Raw genomic sequence first — 22,397 nt, forward strand, 5'->3', positions numbered from 1 at the left:
AAACCTGTGTTTTTCAGAGAGGAAAGCACAGCAGGGCAGCACAAGGCTGTGACCAAGGAGTACTTCTGTTTGACGGACATGTCCCACAGTGGAGGTGGGAATGATGAATTGCGGTGACGGCTTACTCTCAAAGCTGGAAAATAAGAACAACTGCTAAAGATAATTGTTGTTTTGAAAAGCAAGTGGAACAACTATTAGCCATGCTAATGAGAGAGGCCATTGACCCTGGAAGAGAAGTGCTGGTTTCAGCACTGCTAAATGATTAAAGTGGCTGCTGTGATGGACTCGCTCTTCTTTTCCACTGTCGACAGTCCATTCATCTGGACACCATCATATTATCAGTCTGAGTTTAAGTGACAGGAGACTTGGAAACCATTATCTGTTAATACTGAAAAAGGAGCATGGCATTTTCAAAGTACCTTTAAAAATTGCTGTGGCCCCAAACCATCCATCCCAAAGTGCTTTGTCTGTTGGACCCCAGTGTGCAAACTACAATGAGAAGCAGGCCTGCTCTGTAACAGACTGCAGTGTCAGCGACAGACATCTAAACGGGTGCCTCCAGCTCCTTTATCTGTCTGCAGCTCAAACGTGGCGGCAAGCCTATCTCCATCAAGGGCAGGCAGTGTTGGACTGTGTACAGGGCTTTATCTCAAGCCTGCTGATGCTCCACAACCCTGGAGGCCAGCGCGCGCGCTCCTACCGGGTGACCTTCCCCTTGGGGCCAAGCTTTGGGCTATGCCAGGGCCTCTGGCACATGTGCACTTATTTACCCACAATTGGTTAGCCATGGTGAGGGGCCCTTCTGGTTCAGATCACTCTCTAATTTGAATATTGGCCCCAAATGCCATAACTGTTTGATCCAAGTATAGGCAGTGAAATTCTTCCAAAACCCAGTCAGATTGGGATGTGTATTCTGCGGTGTCGTAAATGTCTGTGTTTCATGTTTGGATTAAACTTGTGATTGTCAGTATCAAGGAGACTTTTCTCCCTATATGAGGGTGTTTTTATGTATATGTGTTTGTGCGTTGTGGATTTATGAGTGTTTTCATTTCTGGATGTGCATGGCTTTGCAGAGTTCCACATATATTGCAAATCTAAGCACTCTCATCATCACTTATGAACTTTTCAAAGTAAGCCAATGCATCTCAAATAATTAGTTGCATTTTAAAGCTCCATTTATTTCAGTCTACTCTCTTGCATCTCTATAATGTGCGTTATTGCCTGTATTCGCTGCACTGATTAGCCCACCTCTCACGCTGTGGTTCTGTAGACTCCTCTCTTCTAGCAGAGAGACTCTCAGTGGTGCACTTTATTTCCTTGTTCTCGCCTTTGATGCAATTAGTCAGGGATGAAGGCCTCTGACAGCAGACTGGTTGTAGATAGTATAACACACTGAGCTGTAGGAGTGCTTGTAATTGCTCAGAGTGGGCCACTGTCCTGTCCCATTGTTTTCACTCAACTTTGTAAATGGAGGAAAGAGAAAAAGAAACTTTTGGCAGCAGTGCATTATAGTCCACAACAAAGGTGATAGTTCTCACAAGAATGCAATTACCATCAGAGAGGAGTGTGCATGTGTGGCAAATAACATTTGTCTTCTGGGTTTGCCTCATTGTCTGTTAAAACATTTCTACAATCCTCCACTGGCCTCACTACCTGTGCTATGCAGTAGAATGTGTCTACAAAAGGCTCACAGATGCTTTGTTCCATAAACTGCTGTAACCTTCTATGATTGCATTTAGTGCAGTTAAACTGTTGCACTGAATCACAACACACTGCCTGGAGCTCGCTGGTGCAGCTTGCCTTTGGTGTTATAGAGTATGGGCTGAGAAGGCCATTACAGATGCATTAGGATTGTCTGCCAAAGGACACTGCATTGGTGCCACATGCTTGCGCATTCGGAGAGAAACACTGCTATCAGAGGAGCCAGACCAGACTGGTCAGCCGACGGACATGCTTCCACCAGGGCCGGGGGAAAGCGAGGAGTCCGCTAATGATGCCCAGTTCCTCTCAACCCCCCTCCTCCCAGGGCCGCGCTGCCGTCCACTGTCACTCACTCCCTGAGCAGCCGAGGGCCAGCCTGAGGGAGTACCTTGTCTTCTGGTATCCATGGAAACGAGGCAGGGTTGTGGCACGTCAAGGTTTAGGAGTTGGGAGCGGAGGCATAGCGCAGAATTCGCCTGCCGTCTTGCTGAACGGCCATGATGCGGGGCTGGAGTATTAGGCTGAACCAGCAGTTTGGTGTGGACCTCTTATATAATAAGGCCTGTCTTCTTTTCTGACAACCCCAAATTAGGCATGCATGCATGTCTATGTATTGAAGTTGGAATAACAGCAATTACTCACCTGTGTAGTTCATCAGAGAGTGCTACGGAAGCATATGGGTGCGCACAGAGAGTAAAGAGTGTGACAGTGACTAATGGTATGGGTTTGATTGTGAATGTTTAGTGCCTCAAAAACACAAGAGACAGCTACTTTAGTATGCTATGGCTTGCAGGGGATTGCTTATGAATAGCCATCTGTGGAAAGCAGCCAGGGCATACCGTTAACACCACCCCACTTTTCACAATGGAGAGTTTACCTGTGCTTTAGTTTGAATGATACTTCTTTGCTCAGTCTCATTTACTCAGCTTGTTCACCTTTAAATCGGTTGGTGGTTAATTCAATTGTGTGAATTACATTTTCCTAACAACAAAAAAGCCAGCATAATAATGCTGCCGCATTATCCTTGACAGTTTGTTATAATGCGTTCAGCCTATATTATTATGGAATGGCTACTACTTACACCAAGAGAACAATGCTCCAGTTGCACTCAAAAGCTAGACCTCATGAAGCCTAGCTGTTACGTTTGACAAGGAGAGTGCTACATGTCTAAGCATGCCATTTAAATGAGTTTGTTGAGTTGTTCTCTCTCTGACACACACAGACACACACAGACACACACACACACACACACACACACACACGCACACACTCACGCACACACTCACTGGCCCACCCTCTAGGATGCTTTGATGTTCCTTAATGGAGTTATGTAATAGGCTTGGGAGAGACTGTGCCTCAGACACCTCTCAGATGGTCTCTTTCAGGTCCTAAAGCAGTATGTGTTTCCTTTGAGCCGAGTTCCCTGTGAGGTATGCCATGTCTATGAGTGTCATCTTGACAACAGCAATGGCTGACAACATCGACCTCTACTCCCTCTTTCCATTTTCCTATTCTCCCACTGCTCACTTTTTTGCCCCTCTGGCTTCTCTTGTCTTTAAGGCAACATCAGGTATCCTGGTTCTCTTTCATCCCTCTATCATTCTCAAAGAAACCCACAGAATTCACAACATCTCAAATTTCCAAGCTAGAGCTGTCAGACATGATATAAAGATTTAACTGCTGATCTAAAGCACATGACTACATGTCATACTGACAGCACTCATCTATCTAGCCCTGCTATGCTGCTTTTATCCTTCCATCGTCTTACACAAACCCATTGACTTCATGTTGAATTTTCATGCCACAACCAACAATTCTGAAGAAACATTCTGCTGTAGACCCATAGAACATCCCTGTGTTTCACACCAAGAGCTCTGTTCTGTCCGCCCTTGCTATTCTTTCTTTCATCTCTCCACAAAAACATGCACACTCTGTGATCTTGGCCCTGCCAAATCTGTTTCCCAACTTCCTCTGTAGAAGCCAGCATTCCCGATTTAGTTGCAGCCAATCCGGGAGATGTCCCTTTTATTGATCCAAACCCCTCCATTTTCATTTACACTCCAGTCTTTCGTCTTAACGCCTTCTCCACCCCCCCACCCATCTTGACCCCATTGCTATTTATCTAAACCCCTTCATTGCAGCCGCCTTTTTCTCCCTCACTTCAGCCCCTCCTCCATTATCACAGTCACTCCCCTTTGCCAATGTTCCTCTGCCTTTATCTCCTCCCCTTTTCACTCCAATGTCTCTTTTATCCATCTTTTCATTTCTGTTCTACCGTGCCATTCGTTCAAGTCCACTCCTGGTGCATTCTGGCTTGTGACACTGAATAACTCAAGCACTGTGATCTAAAATGTTAAATCCAATGATATTTTAAGAAAGCAGTGTCACTGTCAGGAGCTTACATGTATGTTAAATAAAAGCATTGTTTAGTTTGTTTATTTAGTGTTATTATTTAGACTCTCTTTGGGTGGAAATGGGAGTGATGGGAATGCGGGACTTTTCCAGGCGTTCGCTTCCTTGGGTATACATGTTGTGCTCTGTTCCATGTTGTGCACCCAGCAAGATATTCAGTAATCAGGTGGTTAGACTCATGCACACTAAGGCTAAAAGAGGGAACTGTTCCCTAGAAGAGCATATGCCACCAAACCTACATGTTTGCTGTTCCCTAGAAGAGCATATGCCACCAAACCTACATGTTTGCTGTTCCCTAGAAGAGCATATGCCACCAAACCTACGTGTTTGCTGTTCCCTCGAAGAGCATATGTCACCAAACCTACGTGTTTGCTGTTCCCTAGAAGAGCATATGCCACCAAACCTACATGTTTGCTGTTCCCTAGAAGAGCATATGTCACCAAACCTATGTGTTTTCTGCTCCCTTGAAGAACACGTCACCAAACATGCGTGTTTGCTGAGAATATATTGAAGAGAATATATCGCCAAACATGCATATTTGCAGCTCATAATCCTTTGTAAGACAGGCCCAAAAAAAGAATATACAAGAACCTGGAAACTTCCTGGCATGTCCTAGGTCTGTCTGGGAGAGACTTTATGCCTGTGATTTTGAACTAGTGGTGGTTATTTTAGTCTTAAATCTGGGAAAAGTGCCTTGCATGCAGCAGAGTTTGTCTGGACTCCTTCATCTTCATGGCCTGTCTAGCTTGCCTTTTTAAAGCAGCTTTATTCCTGCCTTAAAAATAGTTTTGTTTTTTTTTTGTTTTTTTTACAGAGTAGTTAAAAAATTGAATTTCTTTAATCTGGTTCAGAAAGATTTAAGCTGACATCAAATGTCAAGTGCAGGTGGACAGCCCATCTTTTCCCCGGCTCTCAGAACCCACTCTGATTAAGCTCCTTAGTTTTTTACCTTCCGTCGAAGCCTCGGTTATGTAAGGATCGATCACACAAGCCTGAAGGCTGGCTCTTTTGGCAGAGTTATAGATTAGTATGAATTAATTCCCACAGTGGAACATTTGCATGACTCCACGGGTTTAATGGATAGAGTGTGTGGTAGTTGTAACTCACGTGTGAGCGTGTGTGTGGAATGTTAACACACTGATGAAAGATGAGCTGATTGCATTTGCTGTTGAAGATTAATGCACTCATAGAGAGGATATCTTGACATTAATTGTATATCACACTTTGAAAATATAAATGACAATAAGCCAAGCATAGAGCAGCTTTTTTTTTTCATTTCCGTATGATGAATGGTGGCCATTAAAAGGGAATATCTACCTCTGTTTGTGAGACTCTTGATGGATTTGAGTTCAGGTTTGTCTCAAGGCAGTAGGAAAATATGATATGAGAATTGAAGGCCTGTTGCTGTTTATTCCAGAGCTGTTTGTGGAAGGGGTGGCAACTGTCTGTTTCATAGAATGAGGAGTGCTCTGTGTAGGAGAGAGTCTGCTCACACCCAGTGCCTGAGGAGCAGAGGGCTGGGCCTGTATTTTGTAATTAGGCTTATCGATTTACCATCCACACCTGCTCGCCTGTGTTTGTCTCCACATGCTCGCTGCAAGGACAGCCTTACTTACACCATTTCCGTGCGCACTAGGCGAAACAATGCAAACACTCTTCGAGATCATGTTAGAAAGTCTAAAAAGTTCAAACAGTATCGTCACTGCGGTGCCTTTTCCACAGACCTGCCTTCTCTTATGTAAAGCAGGCAGTGTTGTGTCTAAATCAGACTCGAGCCTTTCTCAGGTTTCTAAGGCTTCCCTACAGACAAACAAGTCCTGCAGCTCCGGCTTGTTTATTCGAGGGTGGTGCTTGTGTTCGTTATATGAAAGAAGTACTTTTAAGCCACCAGTAATTCTAGCTTTGAAATTAATTTGCATGGTTACAGTGAGCTCAGATGGTATTATTACATTGCTGTAATGTGGCATGCAATCAAGTGTTTTTTCATTTAATGTTAAAAAAACAGAGGTTTCCTGGTCTTAGCTGTAACCGAAGTAGCTGTGGCTGAGATCATTACTTACCTAAAACCTGCAAATTTTCTGCTTGCTGTCAGAGCTGCAATATCAAAGATATGTTTCCTTGGCATAAACAAAAACAAACGCAGAGGAAGAGCAGCTAGCAGCTCTGAGGGCATGTGGTGCAATGGCCGGTTCAGTCCACAGAGGAAGGAGCTGTAATGGCAGAGCTGTTGCAGGATGGAGCTATAATGGCGAAATGACAAACCTGCCTGAGACTTTACAGGATGAAGCCATAATAGCAGACCTGCCTGGGGCCTCTGCTGACTCTAGGACAGCCTGGCTGGACTGCAGCCCATGAGAAAGTGCAGAAAGGACAGCTTGCTGAGTTAAATGACTCTCGTCTGTACTCAGCCTTGGTGAGATATTGAAGGCGCAGTAAGTCCAAGCGAGATTTCCGTTGCCAAGCAGTTCATTGCGAAGAGCTGTGGTAGATGGGTTGTACCAGTGTCAGTTCCACTCTCAATAATATGAGCTGCTCATCCGTTTTATTGAAAAGCTATGGAAGGGGACAAAACCTGCAGTACATTTTGTGCTCTACAAGATGAGAGCTTGTGTTTATTATGAACACATATAAACTCCATCATACTGATATTGCTCATCCAAATGATCTGCATGGCAGGAAGGAGAAAAATGTGACACACTGGTTGTCATCACTTTTGATTTATGCGACTTATTTCTAATTTTTCCTGTAAAGCAAAAAAGAACAAACAGCATCTGGCTTTCCAGGACAGACTGGGGCTCATTCATGTCACTGGCTCAAGTCGATGAAGGGAAGGAAAATATATCAGCTTCATCTCAGGCGGTTAATATGCTGTGATTTATGGTATTCCGCTTCCTTACTCTGCACGGATGGGGGAGGGGAGGACTAAGGAATCTCCATCAGGTGTCTTTGATTAAACTGGAGAAAATTGAAGTTTATGGAGTTGCTGTGAAATATCACAGGACCCACAGGTAATTGGGCTTGGAAAATAAGGGTTGTACTCCTTCTGAATGTTATGCACATCATATATTATTCAAGCTTTCCTGGTGTATGATAGCTCATGGCATGCATAATGTCCTATAATGAATGGCTTAAGCTTTTATAAGAACGCGTGACATCTTACATAATACCTTGTACCTTATAAAACAGGAATAAAAGACTATATATATACTTGCAACATATGTTCATAAAATCATATTGGTTGTAACAAATGTTTATAACATATTCTAATTACAAATATTTAAATGTGTTATTAGCCACACTATGGTATACACTAAGACATTTGTGTTGTCAAAATCACTATTACAATCAAAGGTTATACATAAGATATAAAAGCTGCATGCCCAAATTAGGTCATTTCAATGTGAATATTCAACTTGCAAAATCCAAATTTAATATCATAAAGAACCTTTTACATGTATAAGTAAAGGGAAAATGTCATGTAATTATTAAGGCATTTTATGTGAACTATAGCTGGTTTTAAATGTATAATAGGATTCATTCGCCGTGCTGCCATGCTTTATTTTAGTCTCATCATATTTAGTAAAAACAACCTGTCTGCCACACATAGAGGTTTTTCAAAAAGTGGTCCTGACCATACTCAAGGGTTGCCATGGTTACAGGTTTTCTCACCACTTTGCTCTCTGCCTCCGCTAACTCAGCTCCACCCCCTGCCCCACCCCCTCCCCCTCCCCTGATTCGCTCAGTAAATGGAGGCTTGGGCTCTGCCTCACCGCGACTGGCCAGGAGCCAAGGCGCAAACAATTGACACATCGTTATCTCTAGGGCCACAAATGCATGGCCTTGTGGCCCTCATCCTCCCATGGCTCCCTCATTCCCAGGAGGATGTTTTAATTGGTTGGCCTTCTGAATAACCTGTGCTGGGTAGCATATGGATCTCTTTTTTCCAGAATTTGTTTAGAATCTCACATAAGCTATCTCAGTAGTTAATTAAAATGAAGAGTTTGGCGTGCTCTCAGTGTAATGTAGGTGAGTGAGAGTGATTCCGTTCTGATTCCTGCTTATATGTGATCTGGAATTTTCCTCCGCCTCTCTCCGTCTCTTCCCCCTTCTTTCCTTTCCTCCCATTTCTCTCCCTCTCTTCTCCCTGTCCCCTCCTCCACCCTGTCTCTCTTCCTCACTTCCGCCTCTCTTCCTTGTCTCTCTCTATCTCTTCCCCTTCTCTTTCAGTCTCCCTGCAGGTGGAGATCACACCACCCCACGGAGAGATCAGTGTTGGAGAATCCAAATTCTTTCTTTGTGAAGGTAGGTGGGCACCATCTCTGTGATGACGCAAAGCAGGGGCCCTTGGGTCAGCCCTAAAGCTCCTGCACCTCCACTGCTGCCATGTCTGGCCCCCTGGATCGCAGCCAGTGGAGGGGGAACTGACCAAGCCCATGTTGGGGGTCTGCCTGCATGTGCAGTTGGTTAACGTCAGAAGGTTAGCACCCACAGCTTCTCTCCATCCAGTTTGTGGATAGTGTTTCACATGCACTACATCAGTTGCAGAAAATACTCAAAGAAGGGCAGAGTCAACTTTTATTCTATTATGTATGAGAAACACCTGAAATATTCAGAGGAGGATGGTTTTGCTTTGCTCTTCCTTCAGACATCAAAGGGTAGAAAAGTGTGCGAAAGACCTTAAAAGTAGTTTCATTCAACTATGTCTTTATATTATATGAGTAAATATATTTTAAGCATGCATGACCTCATCTCCCACTCACACTCGAGGCTCAATAGGGATCAATAGTACTAGAACTGGGCCATGCACATTTAAACGTTAAAGGAGAGAAGCTGGGCAGTTACACGTCTGTCTGCTTTTTGGCCGGCTGCCTTGGAGCTGGCGTGCTGACCATGTGTTTGGCCGGGTCTTTTCTCTGTCTGCGCGCTGCCAGTGGTGGGTAGTGTTAAGGACATAGACTGGTTCGCTCCCAGCGGCGAGAAGCTGCTCCCCAACCGGCAGGACATCAGTGTGAGCCGCAACGATGAGACCTCGTCCACTCTCACCATCTACAGCGCCACCGTGGACAACGCCGGCATCTACAAGTGCGTGGCCCGCGAGGGAGACATGGAGAGTGAAGCCACAGTCAACGTGAAGATCTACCGTGAGTGACGGCCTCGCCGCTGTCTTTCTCCCGTTTCGGATACTGTTGTCTGAAATCGTTCCCTTATATTCAAGGTGCGAGTTGCAAAACAATGTAACATGAACCTGGACTAGATTCAAGTGTCAGCAAACCCTTAAACTCCCTCTCATTCCTCAAGTGTTGTAACTACTTGCCTTTCAAATTGCTTTCAGTGTAGTTACTGATTAATTCACAGTAGTTAGTGTATTATACGCCTTCAGATCCTTACGTTAAATAAGAAGCTGGGGGTTTAAGATGGAGGTTGTGTTCCAGTTTGCAGTGTGTTCTGTAGATTCTCAGCAGGTGAAACTACATCTCTGGTTCAAAAGGAAGCATATCATGTGTTATGTTTTGCATGTGTTCATTGAGCACGAGGAGGAAACGGAGCCAGCGCTGTTTCTAATCTGAGAGCGGACAGACCAGTGTGGAGCCTCTTCGGGCTGTCGGGCTTTCTCACGCTCTTTGATTAGTAGCCATGTTCTGTCTGGGCTCAGGACGGCTCCTGTGCACTGAGCCAGGAGAGAACACCAGACACTGCCCATCACCACACTCCGTGTTATGGGTACTCTGCATGAGATGGAATCCTCAATGAACTATACGTGCATACACTCATTTGTATGCTTGGCATATTGCTCATTCTTTCTTCCAGAAAAGCTCACTATCCAGAATGCCCCTTCCCCTCAAGAGTTCAACGAGGGAGATGATGCAGAGATTGTCTGTGATGTCATCAGCTCACCACCACCCACTATCATCTGGAAATACCGGAGGGCCCCAATTCAGCTAGAGAAAGATGGTGAGATTCACTCAATCTTCCTCTTTCTCCCTCGATTCCCGCCCCCACCTCCTTACTCTCTGCCTCCCTCTCATACTCTCTCTCTCTCATTTTCACATTCTTCTTTTCTTTTGTCTTTATCTGTTCTCCCTGTCAGCCAACACACCCACCAACCCCCCCCCCCCCCCAATGTGCATGCCCGCACCCTCGCCGGCTCTGACATGCAGGAAGCAGCGTGAAATTGAAGCTTCCCATCTTATTAAGAGAAATAGAAACTGTCAGGAGGAGCAGCTTTCTGTGGTCATGATGTTTTCATACGGAGCAGCCACACAGGCACTGAGCACTGCTCTAGCTGCTCTGTTTGTTTGTGCGAGCTTTGCTTTGGACAGAGCTATTTTAACCCCGGGAGTGCTCCTTCTCCACCGACCGCTGAGAGGCACATAGGCTGACCACAGCCCTGCATCACCAGCCATGATCTCCGGAGTCTGCTAGTGGATGGGTTTGTCACTTCAAAAACCCCAAATTTTAGCAGAGTTGGAAACGCAAATGGCGATATGTAAATAACCCATTTTCCACATATCTGCAGTTAACCTCTTCAGGGCTTCAGAAGCCGAACTTCCTGAGAACCGCTCTGAGGCGAAGCACCCCGACTCTTTGTTATTGTCCCTCGGGGGATTCCGTGCGTTCTCCTCTTCTGGGTGTATCATTATTGTTTTACTACAACAACTGCCGGGTTAACGGAGGCAGTGTTATTTTTTTATGCCTACTTTACTGTGAGGAGGAAATCTAGACAGCACTGCTGATATGGCGCGGTCATAAAGAAGCGCTCACACTGGGGAAAGGACGCGGGCTGAAGTGCGCCGCCGTCTCGTTCAGCCAATCGGCACATAATGAGGGGCTCGTTAGCGTGGTCTCCTTATCTCACAGAAGAGCAATTACTGACTCATTGTGCTTCTGCACCTTCTCCCCCTCTACCCCGCCGCCCTCAGTGCGCTTCAAGGTGCTCGGCAGCAACCACCTGCAGATCCGTGGCATTAAGAAGACAGACGAGGGCGAGTACACATGCGAGGGACGCAACAGGGCCCGAGGAGAGATCGACTTCCGGTTCATCAAGGTCATCGTCAACGGTGAGGGCCGGTTGGTTGCGCCACCACCGGCTTCCCAACGTGTTCATTTTTGCCTGTTGTAGGGATGGTGGGGGCAGCAGCATGGTACCATCAATACCCCCCCAACTCTCGATTACCAGTAATAGTCAATTACAGGATATGCTAGACATTGCTAGGTCTGAGCATCTGAGTATTCCATATTGACCTGCATGCTATATATAGTGCTTGAACAGATGTGCCCTATATTTCACTCTATATTTCACTCTTGTCTAACTCTTTATGTCTCTCTCTCTTCCTCCCTCCCTCCCTCCCTCCCTCCCTCACTCTCTCAGTACTGCCTAGCATCCGGACCCGTTACGCTGAGCTCAATGCCACTGCTGATATCGGGCACGCCGTGATGCTGGCATGCTACGCGGATGGCTACCCAGAGCCCATGGTCACGTGGGCACGGTAAGCAGCCCCTCGCTAGCCTCACTGAAGCATTACTTCATTCAGCCATGCTGCATAGGTGTTTAATTGAAAAGGTTAAGGTCCTGGCATGCCATCGATTTCACTTATCTGGACAACAAATCCGTTGGCCTGAGCTAATTAGCAAATCTAGATGGTTGGAACAAAATCCTGAGGTGGATTTCTATATTTTAAACCTGAACTGTGCAGTCTTACAGCTCTGGTTAGCTGAGACATCTGGCAGCCGTCTGCATTGCCCTGGCCTAAAAATCCTCTGCACTCGGGCCCCCTTAGGCTTGCACAGTGGGGTCAGGCATTGGAGGGTGTTATGAGAGGAGATCGAAACCAGAGGATCAGAGGAGGTGCCTGGACTTGCTCCCTGAAACCTCCTTTATGTTCTCTCGCTGCTCGCCGAGCTGTAGTATGGTGGTCATTCGGGACAACCGCGAAATAGAGTTTGGGGAGAGAGGCAGAATTCCTCTGGGAAGCAAAGCGCAAGAAATCATCTTCATTTTTAGTGCCTCTGGACATCTTTAATGGCACTTGTGGCTCAGAGCAGAGCAATCACAGTGGCAAACAAGGAAGCATGACAAACCAAATGAGCCCCCTCTTCCTTTTTCCTTCTGCTGCTGCAGACTGCTAATATAATATGCCTACAATCTGCAACAAACACATTGTACCCTTATTCTGTTATGGTTAAAGACCACATTATTTTGACCAAAACGATTTACATTTGTTCTGTCACATGAATGCAGTGATTCATCAAACCCTTGTGGATCAGACGTGTATCATAAGCATCTGCGATTGGTCAGGATGCTCAGAGTACACCATAAAAAATGTAGTGATTTGTTAAAGGGCTCATTTACATATTTTGACCTTCTGTGATATCAGTATCACAAAGGCATATTGCGATAATGATCATCAAACAATATATTGTGCCGCCCCAGTGCTCTCTCTCTCTCTCTCTCTCTCTCTCTCTCTCTCTTCTTCCCTCCCTCTCTCTCCTTCTTTCTTTCATGGTCTGAATCTGTGGAAGAAGGAATTCTTTTCATAGCAGCCTTTTCTTCTGCGCCTAGTATTTAGGGGGAAAAGGGAAAGGAAAACACATCGATGATGCAGAGGTAGAGAGAGCATGAAGGCCAAAGAGGAAATGTAGGGAAGATGTAAGAACTGTCTGTCTGTCTCTCTCTCTGATTCTCTGTCTCCTCCTCTCCCTGCCTCTCTCTTTCTCTCTCTCTCTCCTGCTTTGTGACACAGTAATAATGTGGTGCTGGAGGCCGAGGAAAAGTACAGTCTGAACGAGGACGGCTCCGAACTGACCATCAAAGACGTGAAGAAAGTGGATGAAGGAGATTACATCTGCATCGCTCGCAACAAAGCTGGCGAGAAGCAGGAGGAGATCAGCCTGAACGTGTTCGGTAAGGGGCGGACAGGCGTCCCCCAGTGACCCCAGCTCAGCAGGAGGACTCAAATTAGAAGTGATGAAGGGTATTTGAGGTTGTCATCCTGAGTGAGTTTTTAACATCGGTCCTTTGGTGATGTTATCACTTTATCTTGTAAAATCTGCACAAGTCTCAAGCAATTTTAAAGAATAAACTGGAAGTGAATGAGCGTTTGTGGTGTCAAAAATGAAGGTAGTTAAATAAGGAGCAGTCATTAAGCCAGTAAATGAACAATAATGTGATGATTAAATATTGAAAGACAAGTGGACTACACTTGTGTGTGTTTTCTAGCGTAACGAGCTAAGATCAGTGTCTTGTATTGCCAGGACTGCATGTGCTCAACAGTTTCACATAGATAATCAATACTCCCTGTGCAGTGTGAAAATGCTTGGTCCTGAGTCTGAGTCTGTGTGTGTGTGTGTGTGTGTGTGTGTGTGCGTGCATGTGTGCGTGCGTGTGTATGTGTGTGTGTATGTCCCTGCAGTACAACCCAAGATCACGTTCTTGGAGAACCAAACAGCATCAGAGCTGGAGGAGCAGATCACGCTGACCTGCGAGGCTACGGGTGACCCCACCCCCAGCATCGTGTGGAGCTTCGGCCGACGGGTCTTCAGCGAGGGAGAACAGGTGCTGGGGCCGGGAGTGTCGGGGTTCAGAGGATGTGAGGTCACAGCAAGGTCATCTAGCAAGTACACTTGCTATACATTATACTGTATTATGCAGGCTATGATATTCCTCGCCACGTGAAGCCAGGGGATTACATTTAGCAGAGCCTTCTTGATCTTTGGACCTATTCTTTGATATGAATTCAGATCAGTCAGATCAGTTCTCATAAGCAGTATTGTGAAGATATGTTTCCTTGCAGATCCATGACAGGTAAACATGAGGTCTGAGTGTTGCTCTCTTCAGTGACCTAAAGAGTTCAAAACCCTCCTCATTTAGTTATTCTGTTGGGGTATGGCTGAATTACCTTGACTGTCCATCTATTCATCTATCTACCTATCCATCCATCCAGCTGTCTATCTATCTTTCTGTTTATGTCTATCTGTCTGTCTAAGTCTAAATATAGATTAGATTTAATCACTTTATTTTTCTGCCCTTTCTCCTCTTTCCCAACATCTTTTTTCCATCCATCTTGTTTTTTTCCTCTGAAACCATGTCAAAAATAACAGTGTCCATCTGTTCCTCCTGAACTGAATCGGCATCAGGTAGTTTAATTGTGAGTTGCATTTAAACACACTGACTGGGCATATAGATCCAGCTAAGAGCACGGAAGCTGCCGGAAGGCTCAGCCGTGCAGCTGTGCACGGCCAGAGCCGATAAGTTAGGAAGCAATTTGTTTATTTATTTTGTCATTTATTTCCCTGAGATTAATGTCCGAGCTTGTCCGTGTGTCCCCTCTGCGCCTTGCGCCAGCCTTATCAGAGGTGCAGCTCTCGTCTGCGTAGCGCTGGCTTCCATTCCCACCCTCCCTAATCCCCCGCCGGTGAAAGGTAGACCGTGTGTCGCCCCATCCTTTTGCATGTGGATTACTGGGATGGGCGAGACGGCTGGCGTGCTGGAGCCGGGTCCCGGCCTCCTGTGTCCTGGTCACTGCTGAAAGTGCCTGACCCTGCCTCAGGTGCAGCTGCTGAGGCTGGACTGCAGGGAGGAGATAGACGCCATGTTTTCATCTGGGCTTGGCCACCTTAAGAGGTGCTGTTAGAGTTGTAATACTCCACCAGATTGCTTCCTGGGTTTTGTTTTGTTTTGTTTTTCTTGTGTGTTTCTACTGAGCTAGCCTGTCGTTTCATATAGGTGTCTGTGTGAGTGTGTGTGTGTGTGTGTGTCTGTTTGTGTGTGTGCATTTCTCCTGAGCTAGCCTACAATTTCAGTAGGTGATGTCAAAGGAAAGAAACTCACTTCTAGCCATATTGCTTTTATTGAAGGCCACGATGGTTGCATTTTCTACTGAGCGGGGCTGTCTTATCAGGATGCCAGAAGAAAATGACAACTGGTCCATTGCTTTGAAATGAGTATCACAGTCCCTACTGTCTGTAGGGCCATGAGCAGTACTAAACAGTACATCTGTGCCTGCTTTTTGAAGCTGCTGTCTGGGATTATTGTCCTTAGGTTAAGGATTGACTAAACAGTAATCTATTTCAAATCGGATACATAATTTAGAAAGAACATAGTTTTCAAAATATCAAGAGATTTTAATTGCACATTGTAACAATGTTGTAAATATTCTCAGCAAGATTCTTAAGATTTACTAGATTTCTTTTTTTTTGAAAGTCTTGTAAAATAGTTGGTGTGACGTCGGTGGGGGGTGGAGGGGCTGCGAGTGTCTTTATAATCCATTGAAGCAAAAATAACAAGCACTGCGGCGAGCAGAAACAAAAGGAAAAAGGCAACTCTTGAGGCATAGCGACGCAGCGTCCATCGCAGGCAGCACGGAGGAGTAACATGTAGCACTGGACGCGTGTTCCTCTGGGCTTTCAACAAAGGGAGAACGCAAAGGAGACAAACTAGACACAGGTGCAAGCAGTCAATAATCAGGTGACTGGGAGTGGGTGCAGTGTGTGTGTGCGCGTGTGTGTGCGCACGTGTGTGTGTACGCGTGTGTCCTTGTGCGTGCGTGTGTGTGTGTGCGTGCAAGCGTGCGTGCGTGCGTGTGTGTGTGCGCGCGTGTGTGTGTGCGTGCGCGCGTGCGTGTGGGCGTGTCCCTCGAGCATGGTGCCTAGTGCACCGTGACAGTTGCAATATCTTATAGCACACTTTAAATAAGCAACAGTAGAAACTGCATCAATGAATCTTTTTGTGTAGGAACAAGATATATATACATATATGCTTTGTATGTGCATGATACTTCAGAGCCATGAATCCAAACCTTCATAGAACATCTGAAAATAATTGGAGTTGGTCAGAAAAATCACAATTAGGTATTTTCTTCAAATCGTTCAGCCTTCAGCTAATCTGACATGCCGTGCTTGTTTAAAAAGATAATCTTGTTATGAGAGCTTACACGGATCTGCTGCATACAATTAAGGGTGTTTTTGTTTCCTTTTTAATGTAGCGCTTTCTTAAAACATCAGAGACGCTTGTTTCAATGGCATATGCAACACTACACTTTGAAAACGAAATGATTATAGTTGGTTTGAAATGTTCTCAGGAGGGTGTTTATGAGCTAAGGTATTTATAACCCTCCTGTTCTAATATACATGCAGATGATTGTATATGATTCCATTTGAATATGAATAGTGTGTAATGATTTGATCAAAAACATTGTGTTTGGAGTGGAAAGTGAGCATATTAATATGGGTCATAATCACCATGGCTACGGCTCTCCTGGTCTGTAATTTTTCATGTGTTTATAATTTTCTATCACAACATTCCGCTGCCAAAAGTCAGAAATGCATAGTTACCTCAGACAAAGCGGGAAATTGCGGGTGTTATATCTTAGCCAGGCAGAAGTGCTTTATCTGCATAGACAGACTAACTCACGAAGACTCTGACTTTATTCATACTATATGTCCAACCCCTGAAATAGGATAGAATGGCTGGTTCAGAGAGGGCTGCTACTGATATAAAAAGGTATCTTCACCTTTCATGCATATCTAGAATGAGAAGCCTATGGAGATTACCTGTTCATGTAAATGTTGTCTTGAATTGCCTGTTCTGAGTAGATAGGTGGCTATATATAGCTCCAGTGCAAAAGTGCACAGAAACTAGGTAACGGCATATTCACTGGGAGGTCTGCTGTTTCATTCATTTTTTACTGGTGTTCCACTGGGTTGTTTCTTCCCGTGTGACTCAGTCACTCTCGAGAAGGCGGGTGCTGCAGCATTAACTTCCTGTGTCGTGCTTCTTCTTGTTCCGTCTGGACCAAGAGCCTCCCTAGTCAGAACCCAGTCCCTGTTCAGCTTCTCCATAGTGGGTGGACAGGAATAGTGGGGTGGAGCTAGCCCACTAGCTGGGCGACAGAAACCCCTGGTTGAGTGGTGCTTCATTCCTTTCAGTTCAGGCCTGTTTCCTTGTATTCACCCGGCATCACCAAAGGTCACTTATAAAAGTCCAATTACAAGCTGGCACTATCTCTCGTTAGAGGTGCTGAAAGCCAGGGTTCTGGCCAAGCTCCGTCCGGCGTGTGAACACATGTAGCGTGCACAGTGGTGAGAAGGAGAAGCACAGCGCTTTAAGCCCTGATGACCTGAGAAGCGATCAATAATGAAACCAACACATGCACTATAAACGTCACACCAGTGAAATAAAGCGGCTGAGATGAGGTGTGTGCTCTAAATCCGTAGCGACCGAGCCGTGCTCTTTCCTTCCTCCTGTACAGCATGAGCTCTAAGCCGCTGTAGTCTGCACCCAAGGCCTAATCCAGTGGACCTTCCAGTCCATCGCACGTTGTGCAACATGGAAAAGTGCTTTGTTTGAGTCCTTTTGACAAGCTTTGCCCTGTCTAACCCAGTCACCTAAATAATTTTGCAAAGGCTACGGTGGGCCTGCTGATGCTTGTGTGAAGATTGCACCTGAGAGAGCGAGCTGTGATGCTTCTTAGCCTTTGTTGTTCTCCTTTCAGCACTGCGGCAGAGGCTGGAAGAGGGGGCTGCGGTCACCCAGCACAAGCCCGCCAGCCTCACCGGGTCATAGTCGGCTCATCACCAGCCGCCAAGGAGTACTGACATTTGTACTCACTCCCCATAAGCGTGTACTTTTAATTTATCACCTGTGCAGATTAAAATCTGCAAGAGAGCGGCATTGTGCGTACGCAGATTTGTAACTGTACATTTTCCATAACAGAGGTGCTTGATTGATTTTGGCTAGACAATGACTCACATATAAAGAAGTCCGGCGAAAGCCACTCATCACTGTCCTCTGGAAAGAATTCCAGGCCCCTCGGAGTCATATGGAGAGACGGGTCCCGATAAGGTGCCGTGTAATGGTGCCTGACGGATGGTGTATCGACTAAATTAATGCGTTGATCAGGATCGGCGTCATCTCCATTTGAATCAGGGTGATGAATGGAGTTGTTATTGAACAAGTCGTGCCGAGCTTTCCCCACTTTATCGCGCTCCATCTGTACCGGCAGGGGTGGAGCATTTCTTCCATAATTCATTTGTTAATGGTTAATTATTGAGCAGCTCTATCACTGCTGCGGCGTCTCGAGGGCTAGCAAGCGGCACGGGCCCAGGCAGTCGGTTGCCTTGTGCTTGGTCCATCCCTGCCGGCCCCAGAGGAAGGTCCGAGTCCTCTCACTAGCTGCCTGAGCCACACCTCATCCAAGCTAACACATCTCTCATCCACGCAACTCTCTGAAATGGGCTTATTTCATCATTGCAGGGAGCCGGTGGTAGAAATAAAACCCACTGTAGTTGTATGGGCTTGGAAGAGAAGAGGATCGAGTGCAAATGGCATTCTTGGAGAACTTGCGGTGCAGATTACAGTGGCTATAGCCTGCATGCACTTGTAATGGATGGGATAATGTTGCATGTTATGTTGTGTGTTGTTAATACTGACACTAATTTTGCCTGAAACACTCAGGATGTCAGTAATATGGCAGCATGTAATAATGTATATGTCCATAAAGATCAGTGGTGAAAATGATGCAAGGAATTAAGGGATTGAACACATTACATGACTTTGAGCCAGTCTTACTTCTCAATAAAATCAGCCCTTTGAATGACAGATCAGCTATTTCCCCTTTTTGTGTAATCAGTTATTTTAATTTTTAATTTTCTAAAAATAAAACTTGCAATAATGCTCTAATATTTTTTTTATTTTGTAGATTGTGTAAAACCAGTATATGGATATGCATGTTTTTTCTTTGCAAGGGCTTAAACATGGCTTTAATAATCTTATAGTTTTACAGTTTTCTTATAGCCTATTACACTGCAAGCTGGACCACTTGTTATCCTTTTTCTTTGTCTGATGTGTGGTTTTCTGTAGCCAGGTCGCAGAAGCGTGGCATTGGTAGATCTTGAGAGGACAGATAACGTTTGCGTATGCTGGGCATGTCTTTAACACCTGTGGCACGCTGGATTATATGTACGATCTTCTGTGCCTTTTTTTGTTGTGTTCTTTTCTTTTCTTTGTGTTTCTCCTCTGCAGGCATCTTGGACTCGCCCTGAGAAACACAAGGTATGGCTAATGCCCACATAGCGCATGTAGTCACTAATGCTAGAAAGACCCATTACTAGTGTAGAACATCAGTTGTTGGATCCTTCTCATACACACACTCAGACATGAGTCCGCATATGAGGAAATAACCCTCCCATTTTGAAACCGGTGCTACGTCATTTCTTTCTTATATGCGGCATCTCCCCCATTATTTTCCCTGATGGGTTTTAGGTTCAGAAGTAGTGAAGATGCTATCATATCTTCTTTAAAACTGCAAAAACTATTTCCAGTAACTGCCTGGCCTTTCTATGAGTATGAACTGGCTTTTTTTCCCTACTCCTGAGTGCCCTCAGAGAAACTTTCTCAGGAGACTTGAAAGAAAATCATTCCAAGGACTGAGACTCGCAAGACAAAAAGTCCATAGAGGCTTCATGGAGGAGGATCTAGCAGCACCAGAGAACAGACTAACACCTGTAACCAGCACTAGAAAGCACATGCAGTCCTATGGCAGTGTAACCAAATCCACCGTAATACTTTAACATTACTCTACCTGAGCCAAATCCAGGGCAGCTCAGCGCCTATAGGAGAACGTGTGAGTGCGCGAGTGCACACGTCACCAGCATTCGTCGGTCTCTGCAGACCAAAGACTGAAGCCCTTGTTTGTTTGTTGTAAATATTCATGTGTTTTCGGCAGTTGATAATGAATGATTCAGATGCATATGGATCGTGTGGGCAGATATCAGCACATGATCTCTTGAAGATGAAAGTCTGCAATTATACAAGCACCCACGCATGTCTCATGTCTCGATCAACAGAATCATGGGTAGACATTTTAAGGCCCTTTAATGTGTGCATTGTACAAGCACAATGAGCGCTCCTCAGCTATATTAAGGAATATGAGATTGGTAACAGATGCTGTCTTCAGTATGTCACTTAAAGGCACAGGTAGGCACTATATATACCACAGTGAGGGTCATTCGTGAGTGCAGAAGGCATCATGAGCATCCTTTATGAAACCTCTGCCTGCTGAGAGTGGGAGTGAGTACATACAGCCGGTGACTGCGAGGCGCTGAGCCGTGCTGTGCTTGGCATCTGCGACCACACTCGAAGTCTCTCCTCTGTTGTTTTGGTGTGAGGCGGGTGTCATCCTGTCACGACGTGTCGGACATGACATTGGACGCGCTGTGCTCAGACCGTGTCCGCGCGAGACGACTTTGCCGCTTCACTTTAGCTTCTCGGTGTGACTAGCATTACACCCAGACACCCCGCATGTGCACGTGTGGAGGGGGGTGGGGGGGTGGGGTGGTACACAGAAGTGAAAGGGTGTTTCTCCCCTCCCCACTCAGCAGAGTGATTCTTTCAGCTGTGTGAAGACGTGGAGAATGAATACTGTTTTTATTCCCTTCCACAGCCCACTGACTGCTTGCTCTTTCATGAGAAAGTGCCTGGGCAAAATGAGGCTTTCTGCGTTCTCTATTAAAGGAGATAAGATGCACACAGGCACATGATTGCATTACGCAGCCAAGCTCTAAGCTCCTTTTTCACAGAGACGCGCACCCCTCTTTCATTTTCATTTTCGCTCTCACTTTCTCGCTTTCTTTCACTTTTCCTTTCTCTCCCACTCTTGGTGCCAGTTTTTTGCAGAACGTCACGACACACAAGGAAGCTGTGGCAAAATGGCAAATCTGTGGTTTTATTTGAGGTTTAGCTAATCACTAACTGTAACATCTCAGGCAGCACAAAACGGGAGGCGCCTGTGCACCATGCGAACTTCCCGCCAGCTCAGAGCGCATGGAATTATTCGCCACACGCGCGGCATACTGCCCGTTAGCATGCAGTGGGTGGGGGCACAGCCTACAGCCGTGCATACTAACCAGGCTCCGTACGGGAGGCACTGGAGGGGATTTATTGCCCGTTCCCGCCGATCGCGACTACGCCACGGCAACTTAAATCAAGTTTGGGAATTGATTGGGTTCCCGAGCCACGTTCACTCCATCCTGTGCCACACTCACATTTCTTCCTGACCACTGAACAGGCACTTTATAAATGAAGTGCCACTGTAAATTTCAGAAACGCCTTATTCTGCCTTTGACTCCTGCACCTGTTTCCACGGCCCAGCATAAGCCTCCGATCAATGAAGGAGGATGTTACTGATGCGTCCCGGTGTCTTGCTGTTCCACATACGTGGTGAATAATTAAAACAACATTTTAGAAACTGGGGCCCGAGCGTACCTGCAGCTCACACAGGCGTGGGAGTCGCGCTGGAAAACTGGAACGTGCGTGCGGCTCACGTGAGCTGGAGGGAACACCGCTGGTGAGGTTTTCACCGGTTCCCTGCACTGGTGGCTTCACTGGGGAAGCAGAGAAGCAACTCATGTTTTTTAGTAGAGTAACAGGGTGTCAGCTGGCATGACTAATAAATCTATTAAGTCATGTCATGGAAAAGGCAGCTTTGCCTGATTAGCATGGGTCACGTTACCCAAGTCAGATGTAGTGAGTCAATTAATTTCCATGTATATGATAATGTGCGAGTGTGCACTTAGCCACCCGCTTCCCAACCCCCCCCCCGGATCTCCCCGAAAGGAAGACACATGTGGGAGGGCTGTGCTTCTTTGCAGTGGTAATCCAGCAGGAATCAGCGAGGACCATTATGCTGATTGAGATGTAGACGGGGAAGGGCGGAGATGTGAGCTGGCTGGGCTCTGGGTCTGCATTTTTCACTGATGGCCAAGGACCCTCTGATGCTCTCTGCTGGCCCAGCACAGCTGGCATGGTTGGGTAGAGACGCAGCAGCCCTCTGGGTGACTTATTGACTCGCCTCACCCTCGCTGCTGGCTGGGACGTGTCGCACTCTCTCCCTTACGGCCACCACGCCAGACAGATGCCTGCTCACAAAACAGCACGAGTGGGGAGACAGCTGCCTCCTCACCATAGCAACACGGTGGGGGCAGGTTTGGATTGCGAATTTTTATTGGATCTTCATTATTGTACAGTAAAACGCATGGAATCCTGTTTACCTCAGCCCACGGTCAGACAGTCTTACATACTCTTAGTGATGAGAACTGGTCGTGTGTGTGTGTGTGTGTGTGTGTGTGTGTACACTCCTCTTGTGATCTTCTAGTAAACGAAGATGGCACACGTCTGCAGGAGCAATGCAATATATTTGTGTGGGGGGGTGCGTGTGTGTGGGTGTGTGTGCATGCCTGTGTCTGTGAAATGTTTTAGTGCACCATCCAAACTGCACAGTTTAAAGGGG

General features: G+C 46.0%; 1 protein-coding gene across 11 annotated transcripts in view; it reads left to right on the forward strand.

Moving 5' to 3' along the window:
• ncam1a (neural cell adhesion molecule 1a) overlaps positions 1–22,397 on the forward strand; it is a 149,937-nt gene that overhangs the window by 92,531 nt on the left and 35,009 nt on the right. For 6 of the 11 annotated variants that reach the window (XM_035526756.1, XM_035526753.1, XM_035526754.1 and 3 more), the window contains exons 2-9: positions 8,341–8,415; positions 9,045–9,254; positions 9,922–10,065; positions 11,034–11,171; positions 11,483–11,600; positions 12,855–13,015; positions 13,524–13,666; positions 19,133–19,162. In XM_035526756.1, coding sequence (XP_035382649.1) covers positions 8,341–8,415; positions 9,045–9,254; positions 9,922–10,065; positions 11,034–11,171; positions 11,483–11,600; positions 12,855–13,015; positions 13,524–13,666; positions 19,133–19,162 — 1,019 coding nt within the window. The remainder of the gene's footprint in view (positions 1–8,340; positions 8,416–9,044; positions 9,255–9,921; positions 10,066–11,033; positions 11,172–11,482; positions 11,601–12,854; positions 13,016–13,523; positions 13,667–19,132; positions 19,163–22,397) is intronic. The other 5 variants (XM_035526755.1, XM_035526758.1, XM_035526760.1 and 2 more) reach the window with 1 other exon arrangement.

The sequence above is a fragment of the Electrophorus electricus genome, chromosome 6, assembly GCF_013358815.1.
Source record: "Electrophorus electricus isolate fEleEle1 chromosome 6, fEleEle1.pri, whole genome shotgun sequence".
NCBI classification, from domain to species: Eukaryota; Metazoa; Chordata; class Actinopteri; order Gymnotiformes; family Gymnotidae; genus Electrophorus; species Electrophorus electricus.